Here is a 13,441-nt window from a genome sequence, read left to right as displayed (position 1 = left end):
TCCCCAACTTGTTTCTTGGTGATGATGTTTGTGCAGGAATAGAAACCCTGACTAAGACAGTTTCTCACTGAACCTTTTCTTCAAAGATTTGGCCACATTGGCTTCTCAGGGAAGCCCAGAGAGTCTCCTGTCCCCAACTCCCCAGCGATGAGGTTATGAAATTACACACCTGGTTTTTCATTCAGGTGTCAGGGACTGATGGACTCAGGCCTATGCCATTCCCCGGCAAGCCCTTTGTCCAATGAACAATCTCCCAGCCCTGTGATTCTGTTCTTTTATGGCTTAGACTAACTGCAATGCTCTGCACATGTGTTTGCCATTGAGGAGGTTCCAGGTGATAAGCCTGTTTACATACTGACGTCTGCATGCACCCTGCCCTCTGTTCATTCAGAAAGACCTGTGCAATCACTTGTGTGGGATTGGATGAGGGTGACTTACAAAGGCTGGAGCACAGCTTCCCAACCTTTGAGATCTGTGAAAATGATATTGGTAAAGAGTCCGAAGAACTCATTAATGCATGATTCCAGAGCTGGCTGTCCGTGTAAGGAAAGAATAGAGTGGGAATCCACAGGAGACAAGCTCGTGTGATAAGCCCCAAGGCTGTCTGAGAGAACTGTACAGGGATAAGAAGACCAGGCTTGTGGTGGCATTGGATGGGCCAGCAGGACAACTTTTTTTCATCCAGCAAGCATGTGGGGTGATGATATGCCCTTGGGTGGACAACCCCACATGGCAGCTCCTACATTCTACTCACCTCTGCTGTCTCTCCATCCTGACCATTCTCTTCCTTGTGCTCAATATCCAGCCAGAAAACCACACACACCTTTCCATAAAAAGGCCCTGGTCTCCAGCGGAAGCCTCCTCCCAAGACTCAAGAATATGAGTGACCTCATATTCTTCTGATAGCACAAGCACTCTCACCATGGGTCTCTCAGCACTCTGTGTGTGTGTGTGTGTGTGTGTGTGTGTGTGTGTGGTATCACTGTCACACACGTGTGTGTATTAGTAATCAACATTACTGTCTGCTTTGGTAGCTGCAAAGTAAGGCTGTACCCAGAAGCTACTGTGATCTCATACTGAGCATTTGGGCCTACAGGCCAGAGCCTGTGTGTCTAAGCTTTACAGTCAAAATCCTCCACATGGAAGTAAACAGGTCACCTATTGCATTCCCAGTATGGCTTGGTCAAAGATGGACAAGGAGCCAGTCAACCTGTCTCCCCTACTATCAAGAACAGGGACTCTCTTTGTCCCTCACATCTGTAGGGCACCAAGCCTAGGCCTTATGACTTGGCTGGTGTAAGCTCCCAATACAGTTGTAGTCACCATTCCAAAGCTATTGAGAAGAGAGCTGGAGACCTCCATTCTGGGGGACAACTGGCATAGTTCAGCTGCTCCCATTTATTTCGGCTATGACCATTGGCAACCTTGGTCCATGGACAGACATGACCATCAGCTCCCAGACAGTTCATCAGCAGAGTCCAGTCAGGCATGTTACTGGAGCTTCCTGCCACACGAAGGAAAACCCTAGAACCAAACCCTCATGGAGATATGTGAGGATGAAGAAACAGAGACAAAGAATGAAGAACCAGACAGCAAGGGCCATGGTTCCCACATGGGGACCCTTCAATGTGGGGTCCCTGTATCTGGAGTTCCTCACCTTAAGGTTCTCTGAAAACCGGGGTCCTAACAGTTGGCTGCATGTTGAAGAAGCATGCCCTAGAGTCTGGAAAGCACAGAGATGCCATCATTACTGTCACATGAAGGCCCACTGAGAAGGCATAGCCTCACAGTAATCTCTGGCCCTTGTATGGAAGGAACCCTCTTGTTCTGGTGTAAAGGTAAACCCGTGCTGAGCAGTGTGATGCCCTCCGCAGAGGGTATCGCCGAGCACAGTGGATGATTTCACTGAATAGAGAGCAATGGGATGTAGACGAAGGTGAGAGTCGTAGACTCTGGAGAGAGAGTAGAGCTGAGCTCCTGCATCCTTCTGCACCCCAGCCTTTCTCCCTCCTGGATCTGGACCCTTCAGATGCCTTAACCAAAGCAGTATTTTGCCTCCTCCAGCTGGCCACCCAACAGTGGGAGTGAGTACCTACACCTACATTGGTTTGATTCTGAGTAAGAAGTTCTACAGCTCATCTTCCTCTCTACATGGAGAGAAGACTTTGGGGACTGGGTACGGGGGTGGAGCAAATACCATTTGCCTGTAGGGGGTGCTGGAGCTACACAGAGGTAGAGTAAATGCCCCACTGTGGCCCCTAAGAATCAAAACAGGGGCACCAGACAAAGGCTTCAATCAGTCCTTGAACCAACCAGTTAACAACCAGACACAGAGATGGCAATTCAGCTGCTGCTGGCCAGGTGGGCCCCACAGCCTCTCAAAGACAGCTCCAGCCAATCCTCTTCAAGCAAGACCGAGGCTGGAGTCACCACTGTTGTGTGAAAGGGGAAGGAAGATTGTGGTGATCCAGAAAAGTCCCCTGACTTGTCCTAGCTGCTCAGGGAGGAGTCTGGGATGCCTCTATTCCAGGAAGTGGCCTCCATGAGTTCATGTCCCATTTCCTCTGGGCCTTGTCCTGATTGCTGCCCAGGTAAGCGCTAGATACATGCCTCTCACAGAACCATACTTGTCGTGGTCTCTGACACCCACAGCCCCCACTGTCTTCATCCCCGGAACCTTACAATGACGGGATTGTGCAAAGAACTGAGCATACCTTCCTGTCCAGAGATGCAGGAGGTAGAGGCACCAGGAGTTCTCCCAGATCCCCGAGGGAATCTGTAGCTGTGCAGGGCCTGGCTCTTGCAGCCAGGGCAGGGACATGTTTGTACTGCCCAGAATTGCCATCTTGATTTCATATGCCCCGCCATCCTCCATAGATCAAGGCTGGACATCTCACAGATTAAAAACCTCATTGTGACCCTTCATCCACTTTGCCCTTCTGGATTTTCCCTGCCCGTGTACTACTTTCCTGAATTAAATGCTAGGGCCCCATTCCTTTGCTCACTTAGTCCAGATTCACCACCGAGGAAAATGTTACCTGCCACTTCTGCCGAACTCCTCCCAAGGGTCCCCGGCGGCTCTAACCCCTCAAGTCGGTGGGGGAGACAGCTTCTTCTTGGCAACCAGGGTGGCTTGCACAGTCGTTTGGCTCTCTGCCAGAAACTCCCTTCACACCTGTGGGGCAGAGCAGTGCATCTATAGTCATTGTATGGAAGGGTATATGCCAGGAAAGCTGGAAAGGCCCTGGGGGTGACTGGGAAATGTGAGGCTGAACTGGGAGCATCTTTTGGAGCCCAGTCTGTCCTTGAAATTCCTCCATAGCAGAGGATGATTCTGATCCTGTAGGATCACAGGTGAAGGCCCCCATGCCTGGTATATGCAGTGCTGAGGCTGGAACCCAGGCCTCCATGCATGTGAAGAGGGCGCTCTACCCACTGAGGCAGGCAGGCCCCCAGCCCGAGATCATGTTTAAATGTTACTCACGCTGCTTCACAACTGCGTAGGAAAATGATGGTGCCGTTAGATTCTGGTCCTTTGCTACTTGCTAGACAGTTGGCTAAATAGAACTTTGTGCGAAGATGAAAATGTTCTAGAACCCACCCAGATCTGCCCAATCGCTGCTCCCCTCCTGGGGCTGCTGAGCATTGTAAGCTACAGTTATGTTAAGAACTACACATGGTCATCACCACCACCACAGGTAACGTTGGCAGCCTATGCCTTGGGGGTCTGCACAGATTCCTTATCAGAGAGCCCCCTTCGGTTCATTTGATCTATTGGTCCCCCAAACAAAATGTCCCTCATGACCCAGATGGCAGACATCACAAGGATGGGGAAAGGCTAGGAGCTCATTTGTGCTGGCTGTCATGGAGACTGCACTCTCTTGGTGCACGGCCTTTGTAACGCACGGTATGCATCCAGCAAATACCTCTGTGTACTGTGTACATAAACGTGTGCTCTTCGGATTCAGGCTCACAATATTTTACCGACAGGCAGCCATCCCATCTAACACACACATCAGGAAAGAAAGCTGAGATGAAGGTTCACTGACACATGCCTTAAGCTTGTTTGAAAGCTCTTTGCAGATCCTTAGGGGAGCCACCTTCCTGTATGGCTTCAGTTTCCAAGCACTTGACTCCCATGAAGCTCCACAGGACCTTCTTGGGAAAAGGCAGCATGCTTAGTCTTCTTCCTTGTGTTTGAGCTTTCGCCAAGACCCAACCACCAGGGCTGACTACAGAATTTTAAATCAGGACTGAAAAACAACACACAGCAGCATGCCCTCAGGTGTTGCCTTTTCTTGGCACCAGCCATGAAAGAGTGGCTTTTTGTTCTTCACTGGGTGTCTACATTTGAAAGAAACTTGCCTTCCCAGCCTGGACCAGGTGCTGTCATCCTCTGGAGTCAGGGTGGAGGGGATAGCTCTGAAGCCACTGTCTCATTTGTCAAGACCACAGATTTATCCGAAGAGATATCAGGGGAGGGAAGGCAGGCTGCTACTTCACTCATCATAACCCCCTGAGCCCACCGGAGCTCCTGCTGAGTGATTTCAAAGCACACAAAAGAAAGAAGGGATGTGGGACCTGGGGGTGGTCACCCAGTCAGTAAGTATGCAGGCTCATCTTTGCCCCCAAGACCACTGGTCACTGCAGCTGGCTTGCAGGCTTTATGAACAGCACACATCCTGAACCTTGGAGACTTCATTCAATCAAAGGGGTGAGAGGGTCTGTCAGGAGAGTTCCTGGCCCTCCAGTCAGTCTTATCAAAGTGGGATCTGGACCCTATCATATTTCGGGAGAACCTGTATATATATGGACTCTGGTACCATCTTCGAAGAGATGCTTTGTTTAGCCTTGGGTTGGGGCTGTCCCCATCTCTCTTGATCCTTTCAGGGGAGTCTATGTGTAGGGCCCCTACCTCCTCACAAGCAGCTGCATCAAAAAAAAAATAGCCTGGTTGGGCAGTTTTTCATCTGCTGTCATTCAGGGAACCCCAAGGCATGCCAGGTTCTGTGAAGTTCCATCTAACAGTTCTCCTTGGGGCTACCCATCTCTACCTCAATTGTTGGGGACATGCATACCCTCTGGGCCAGTGGGGACTTTGACTTGCTTGTGCATACCTGGGAAACTTGCCACCTGACTGGCTGGTGTGGGGGTGCCGTGATTCAGACATGTTTACCTCGAAGTAGGATGATCTGTACAGTATAAGTCCCACTTCAGAGGTCCTGAGGGCCCAGGCTGAGGCCAGACTCCTTAAGTGTCTCTCCACCCCTTCCCTGCCTTCAGCTGGCTCTTCACAGCCTCGTCCTAAGAGCTCACTTACAACCCAAGCCCCACTTTCTAAAGAATCCAGCAGGGGTTGATGTGGGTGTCACTCTCAGGATGCTTGCTTTGGTTTGAAGGACCGTGACTATGCACACAATCCTAAGTGCATATCTACTTAGTACGTGATGCAAGGCCTGTTCCCTTGCTCCCTGTTCTTCTGCCTATTCAAGGCTGAGCTTAAGATCAACTTAGTTTTCTAAGTTTACATCTAGTCTGTGACACTGGGCTGATCCATTTTCTCCTTCATACTCTTAAAAAGAAGCCCCTTGGGATTTTGAACCATAGGCTCCGTGCAAGCCTCTTTTCTGCTTCCTCTGGGTCCTCACCATGTGTTTCAGGATACCTGTGCTCCTTGGTCTCATGGAGGTCAGTCACAGTGAACATTTCTTGCCCAGGTCAGTGCATCAGGGATTCCTGAAGACTGGTAGGTTAAGATCATGAGCCTGTGGACTTCAGTTTGGAGTGGAGGTCCTTGGTTCACTCAGGAGCTAGGAAGGCTGAGGTTACTGACAGGAGTCTTGACGAGCTGAAATGTATTAGCCCTGCTGTTGCTCTAACATACTGCTGTAGTGAGATCTAAGAAGAGACCTGGCAAGTGGGTGAACAGGCCGGCCTCAGACATGCTCATCCAAGGGAGAGCTAGGTCCTGCTGTTTCTCCCAGTTCCTCTCATGGCTCTAAGGACATGTCAAAGCAGAGAGAAGCTGAGAGGTGTCTGTGACCATGCTCAAAGCCCTAGAGCTGTGGCCAACGGGTCACAGGGTCTCAGCCACGTGTGGTGCGGGGCATAGGCAGCAAAGGCCACCTGAGCTCAGGCCCACTGTCCACCTGACTGTGGATCTTACCTCACAGACTTCTCAACTGAGTAAATTCCATCTTGACTGAAGACAAGAATAGCAAATGCACAAGGTAGACCTTCATGATGACTAGAATCCTGTCCTCAGGGCCAAGTGTGCCCTTTAGGACTGAGCCCCCTACACACACATACACACACACGCACACGCACACGCACACACACCTGTCCTCTCCTCTCTGTGGGAGCTATCTATTTAGCACTTCCTGGATGCTTCCTCGGCCAAGTCTCTGAGCGCTTCATGCTTGTACACAGCCACAAATTAATCAACAAAACCCAATTCCACGGTCCAGTGCTTGCTGTGGGCCTGGCACAGATGTATTCCGAGAACTTTGTGAATCTCTGGGCCTCGAGTTAACATCTAAGTAATTAGCCATGCAAGCAAGAAGCGTCAACGTGTTTCCATTTCCACTGTCAAAATGGACCCCGAATTTTCGACTCCCTCTCTTTTAACGTGAGCGGTGTCATTCATGAAACTGTTCTCATCACAGCATTGGGATAGAGAGAGGGAGAGAGAAATGAAACCGAATGGAAAGGCCCTGAAATGAACTTTGAGTGTAAACAGGGAGCTAAAAACAGCAAACAGCTGAGGGACCCTTGATTTTAATGTAAATTCTACATTATGTTTTAGAGTTTTCCAATCAAATAAAATCTCTATATGTGAAATGTGTATGAGTAATCTAATAGCATATATGTAGTTTCAAAAACATTAAGTTATAACTAGATAAAACAAATTTAAAAAAATCACATTTGATCCATGCTCCCTGGTTGTCTAAATCACAAAGATAAAACCGAATCTTCTACATATATATATATATATATATATATATATATATATATATATNTATATATATATATATATATATATATATATATATATATATATATATGACTGTATATACTTATGTATGTTAGAAAAGTATCAGAGGAAGTCTTTATTTGCTCATGACATTGGGAGACTGAAGTTAGGGAAGACTTCCTTGACAGACCATCATTGAGTAACTGAAGAAGAAAAGGCAGCCTTGTGGATACATTGAAATGGGCAACTTCTCACACAGATGCTGAGCCCAGCACTTAGGAGCCCCATTGAAATGGGCAACTTCTCACATAGATGCTGAGCGCTTAGGAACCCCATCAAAAGTCTAGATTGGCTTGATCAAATTAGCAAAATCAGAGCTTCAAAAATATTAGAAATTAAAACAACTTCTTAACAATAAGGCACACAGCAAATAAATTCTAGCTGGATCTCCTGGGTTCAGAGCCCTCACCTAACACTCTGGTCCCATTTCAGCCCTCCTTACCAAAATCAACTGAACTACAAGTAAGTTGTTGTTAAAAATTAAATAGATTTAAACGTATTGATAGTCTGGTTGGAAGGTACAAAACAGTTAACATTGTAAAGGAAGAAAACCTGGGCAGGTAAATCTGTTTTCATCTCAGTGGTTTCTCCAGACCAGGTAATTCCTGTATATGTCCCCTAGCTTGGTGGGACAGGACCTTAGTGGATGTCAAGGGGGGAGTTCTTATTGTTGCAGAGACCTCAGGCCCCTGGCAGGCCATGCACTTAGCACACTTGTGACTGAGAAGTGAGTGCCCCCAGCCCACCCCCCACCGCCAGGGAATGGGAAGAAATCCTTCCAGTTGGTTCCATAAACAGAAGAGACCTTCCCTGATTCCTGTGGGCTGATACCAGGAAAACCTTAACTTCAAGAGCTTCTCTTACACTAGAGTCTAGCAGAGTTAGTAGAAGCAAAACAAGTCTTCTCCACTCCACTCCAAGAGGTGTGCTTTCAGCCCAGATCTCAGTGTTCCCATATCATGAGCACAGGGCACTCAGTTGCTGGAAGTGAGAATTAATATGTAAACAGAGGCAGGCATGAGGGACTTTAACTGCTGGGATCATCAAGTGCAAACTCTAACGTGTGGTTTTTAAAGGACCGAGGGCCTGGAGAGACGGCTAAGTCAACAAGGTATCTGCCATGCTAAACAGTTCAGATCCTCAACGTGAGCACAAAAGCCAAATTGTGGGAGCCTGCTATCCCCATGCTGGGGAGATGGACATGGAAGGAGGCCAGACAGACAAGCTGAATTCACAAGCTCCAGGTGCAGTGAGACCCCACCTCAAAGGATGAGGGGACATATTCTGTATGTATGTGCTTCTTGCAGATAAAACGTAATATCCATGAACAACTACATTTAAAGATCAGTGAAACTCTCTCAGTGGGTAAAGGTGTTGCTACTAAGCCTAATGACCGAAGTTCCATCCCCAGGACACACACAGTGGAAGGAGAAACCCCGCCTCGAACATTGTCCTCTGACCTCAACACAGAATATACAAACAAACAAATAAATGTAATAAAACTGTTTAAAAGGTCAGACCAGTAAAGACAGGATGTCAACGAATAGAAAACCACTATGGGAGGCTACAGACCTCTGGTGGAGATGAGAAATGATTTGATTTACGATCTGGACAATGTATGGACTGGCGGGCACTGTGGGATAAAGTTGCTGCTCCTTAGAGCAGGATCCGACGAGATCCCCACCTAAGGCTTCCTTCTGCTTTTCAGGCTGGGCACTGTTGGTTAGAAAGACAATCCCTTCTCCTTTTCCCCACTGATTTTCCTTTAAAACTTATCAAAAGTCCCTCTTCACCTCCTTGTCTCTCTAACCAGTCTCTGTCTATCCTGGTAGAAGTACCATGCTGCTTTGAATTCACCAGCCTCATTTAGAATCTCTTCGGTTTAAGTGTTATAATCACAATGGTGTGATATTTGCATCAAAATAGACAAATCATGTTAGGGCTAGCACATGGCTACCTGCAAAACTCTGAGCTTCAATCCATAACTCATACCATAGAGCAAAGTGAACATGGATCCCAGGCTCAAGTGTGGAGCCTGAGGTACAGGGTGGTAGGGGAAATGTGTGATTTGGTCAGAAAAGAAACTTCAGATATTTTACACTGAGAGAAAACACAACAAAAGGGGAAAGGAAGAAAATGCATTTCATCAAAATCGAAGATGATTACTCTTTAAGATATAGCATGAGGGAAATAAAAGCTGGTAATTAGGGATGTAGCACAGTGTAGAGCATTTGCCTGGCATTTGTATGGATTTGATCCCAAGAATCCAAATAAGTAAATAAGAGAACTATTTGGGCTAGGCATGGCAGCACATACCCACAGTCCCATATTCAGAGGGCACTTGTCTAAAAAAAAAAACTAAAAATATTTAGTCAGTCATGTTGGTGAGACTCCATGGGTTTAGCTTCTGAAACTTTCACCAATATGACTACCTAAACATGAGCTGAACCCCAGCCGTCCTCAGGCATATGAATTAATCAAGAAGGGGTAAAGTGTTTAAGCATACAACATGGATGTGGTGGTCATCTTTAACTGGCAACTCAATACACCCTAAAGTAACCTAGGAAGAGAATCACAATGAGGAATTAATTAATTAGGTCAGGTTGGCTGAAGACTCAGTCTATGTGGGATTATCTTATGTTAATTGACCTGGGAAGACCCAGCCCAGAGTGGACATCACTTCCTGGTGTTGAGTCCAGGGCTGTGTAAGAGTGAAAAAAACTCAAGCTAAGCCAGCACAAGCAAGCAAGTGAGCAGTGAGGGGGCATGCATTCCTTTTTCTCTGCCCTTGAAGGTGGGTGTCAGGTGACAGTCATGTGAGAGCTGCTTCAAGGTACTGTAGCCTTCACATCCCTGCTACAAGACTATAACTCGGAACTGTGAACTGAAATACATTCTTTAGCCCTGAAGCTGATTTTTGGCATTTTTTATCATGTTTAATTATAGCAACAGAAATTAAACCCAGTGAATCGATGAGTCCCGAAATAATCAAGGTGTCTGGGAGAGCTAACCCCAGAGAAGAGCAACTCCCACACAGAGAGGGTGAGTTTGTTTCTCTTGTAGTCTAGAAGAAGCAATCAAATCTACGTTGATAGAAGCATATTAAAGTTCACTGGGAATAGGAGAGGCAGATTGAAGAGAAGAGAGGAATTATAAAGACATGATGGAGACTTTCTACCTTTGGCATCCTATGAATTTATGTCAAAATTAATTAAATTACATGTCTTAAAGATATGCAATTTATTAAAACTCAATTATGTATATATAAAGCTTCAACAGAGAAGTTATTTAATGAATTAAGGAAATTAGTAAAATTTTAAGTATACCACTCATTGTGTAGCCATAGAGATACCAAAATTATTAAAGGTAGAAGACATGCAAGTTGGGTCTGGTGGTACATTCTGTAAGACCATATTCAAGAGGCTGAGGCAGGAGAATCACCAGTGCAGGCCAACTTGGGCTATACAGTAAGACCCTGTTTTATTTAAAAAGAAAAAAAAAGTTGGAGAGATGTCTCAGTTGGCAAAGTGCTTGTTGAACAAACACGAAGACCTGAGCTGTGCAAATACCTGAGCTGTAATCCCAGGACCCACATACAAAACCAAAGAACAAACAGAAATAATAACATGCACTTGTAATCTGAGCTCTGGGGAAGCACACATGAGGAGAAGCCTGGGCAAGGTACAGGCCAGTAAGAAAGCCTGCCTCAAAAATAAAGTGAAGCTGAGAATAGACCTGATATATATCCCTGGCCTTCATATGCACCAGCATATATGTGAATGTTCATACACATGTACCATACACAAGAACATGTATACACACACACACACACGGAAGAAGAAGTGTAAGAAATATTACTTTCCTGTGTTTCGAAGGAGAGGAGAGAGTGGGGTGGAAATGGTGCTTGAGAAATGATGGGCAAAGGATTTTCTAGGAAGATCATCAAAGCCCGGCAGATTCTGGATGGGCTACATAAAGCTTAAGCTCTGTCTCCAAGTGTCACAGTAAAATGGTAAAACACAAACACTAAAGAAACAGCTTTAGTAGCAGCCAAACCTAAAGACATTCCACAGACAGAGAAGTGGCAAACGGCAGACTTCAACAAAACAGAGACTAAAGATGGTGGAAGAAGAGCCTTGATGCCTAAGCAAAAGAGGAATGTTTATCTAGAGCCCTGTAGCCAGAAGAAATACTGCCCAACACCAGGATGTATGCAGCTATTTCAAACTGATGACAGCCAGGGCAGTATTCTTTTCTGCAGGAATTCTGGAGAAAATACTAGAAGGATGATCCAAAATGCATTCAGAAATGAAATATGGGTCAATTCCATAGGCCAAGATGAATAAAATGGCTTTAAAGACGAAATGCTAGACAGAAGAATGTATACACAGCTTTTAACATGAACATGTAAAAAATCTATACTATCTAGACTCTCACAGGATCCTATAAATTATATTCATCATTCGAAGATTCAAAACAGCTAACATTAACAAACATCAAAGGAGGGTGAGCCTCATTCACATAATGTAATACCTCACAACAATGTCAGGAAGGTGGATAGTTAGATAGGTAAGTGGACAACTAGATAGATAGATAATTAGATAGATAGATAGATAGATAGATAGATAGATAGATAGATAGATAGATAGATAGATAGATGGATGGATGGATGGATGGATGGATGGATGGATGGATGGATGGATGGATGGGATACATGATTGATATATACATGGTTGGATAAGTATATAGATAGATGGATGAATACACAAGCTACTGCTCCAGTGCCATGTCTACCTGCCTGCTGTCATGCTGCCCATCAAGAGGGTCATGGACTCTAACTCTCTGGAATCATGAGCCTCAAATTAGGTACTTTCTTTTATAAGTTGCCTCGGTCATGGTGTTTTATCAAGCAATTGAAAGGTAACTAGAACAAGGACCTTGTACAGAGCTTCCTTGCTCCCCTGTGCCCAACTCCACATATTCAACTTTGAGGATCTTTTAGAGCAGTTTCTTGATAAAGATGCCCTCTCTTGATTACCTCAAGGTCAACTATTAAGATAAAGATCTTCAAATTCAATTGTCTGTGGAGATAGGCATGTAAGATAGCTGAGAAACATATCTGAAGATCCAGTACTGAAGAGAGATAGGGAACTGGGATATTCACAAAACAGCTCTTACCTACCAGGGTGGCTACTACCTGTCTCTGGCAAGCTGTGGCCACTCAAGAAGACAAGTCTTGTGTCCTCAAAATTCTGATAACTTGAGATGAGTGGAAAATAAAGACACTTACATGAAATCTGATTTTTATGATTTTTTAGACAGACCCCCTTGCTTGATACACTTAGTATGAGAGCTGTTGCTGAGCTCTTAAGGCCTCCTAAAAAATGCCTCTGGACTTGTCTAGGAAATAGTGCCTCTGAATGTTTAGAAGAATATCCCTAAGCCTTGGGATTGCTGAAAGATTCTCTTTGCTTCTCTGGATTTTTTTTTCTGCAAAAATACACATTTCTTGCAAATACTATAAAAAAAAAGTCTGAAAAGCAATAATTAACACATACTCTCTTATCATTGGATGGATGGATGGATGGATGGATGGATGGATGGATGGATGGATGGATTTTCAACTTGGTTATCTCAAATATTTACTGTATCCTGTCTTAGAAATATACCAGTAAGCAATTACATGGTTAATAGAATCATGCTGGATGGGCTATGGGCAACAGAGGCAGACCTGGAGCTACAGAACTCCAGACCAATAGAATAGGAGCCTCTCTCTGGAGCTGAGCTGCCATTTAATGCCACATTCAGTTCCTGAGGGTTTGGCTAAGTAGCCATTTGCAGCTCCTCATACTAGGCTAGCAGGGAAGGGGAAGGGGAGGCCACATAGCTTACCTTTTAGAATGAAGCCTCAGTTTCTTCTGTTTGGTGTTTTCACGAGATGTCTTCACCTTCCTACGCCATAGTTCTTTCTTCCACCGTGGCCGGGACACTTGGTCCTCAGCCCTCAGCTCTGGGACTGTTGGATAGGAAAGCTGAAAATACCAGGCATGTTGGCATCATGTCACTCAAAAGCCCTCATGGTGGGGACCACCATGATGGGCTCTTTCTCAACAGACAGGATGCCTATCTATAGAAATTAAGACACCAAAATGTTGTTACTAAATAGTCTGAGCCTGTTCAGTACTCTTACCAGGCAACTGGTAATGTGTCACATGGAACCATCCAGAACTATGCCTAGCTGGATTTCCAGTGGAAATGCTGGACCTTTGATGTGAGTGGAGAATTAACCATCACCCATAGTTCTACCACTCAGGCATCCCTACAATCTCGAAGGGGAAGATTTAAATCACACCTTGGATCCTCACTCCTAGTCCCTGGAGAGAAGCAAGATTGCTTTCGAGTCTCAGG

General features: G+C 45.6%; 1 protein-coding gene across 2 annotated transcripts in view; it reads right to left on the bottom strand.

Annotated features, from left to right (window-relative positions):
* Positions 1 to 13,441, bottom strand: part of Znf831 (zinc finger protein 831) — a 113,056-nt gene that overhangs the window by 51,084 nt on the left and 48,531 nt on the right. For both annotated transcript variants that reach the window (XM_021156949.2, XM_029484615.1), the window contains exons 3-4: positions 12,926 to 13,065; positions 3,039 to 3,175 (exon numbers count right to left, since the gene is read on the bottom strand). In XM_021156949.2, coding sequence (XP_021012608.1) covers positions 3,039 to 3,175; positions 12,926 to 13,065 — 277 coding nt within the window. The remainder of the gene's footprint in view (positions 1 to 3,038; positions 3,176 to 12,925; positions 13,066 to 13,441) is intronic.

This window comes from Mus caroli, chromosome 2 (assembly GCF_900094665.2).
Source record: "Mus caroli chromosome 2, CAROLI_EIJ_v1.1, whole genome shotgun sequence".
NCBI lineage: Eukaryota > Metazoa > Chordata > Mammalia > Rodentia > Muridae > Mus > Mus caroli.
This window is presented reverse-complemented; position numbering and strand designations above follow the sequence as displayed.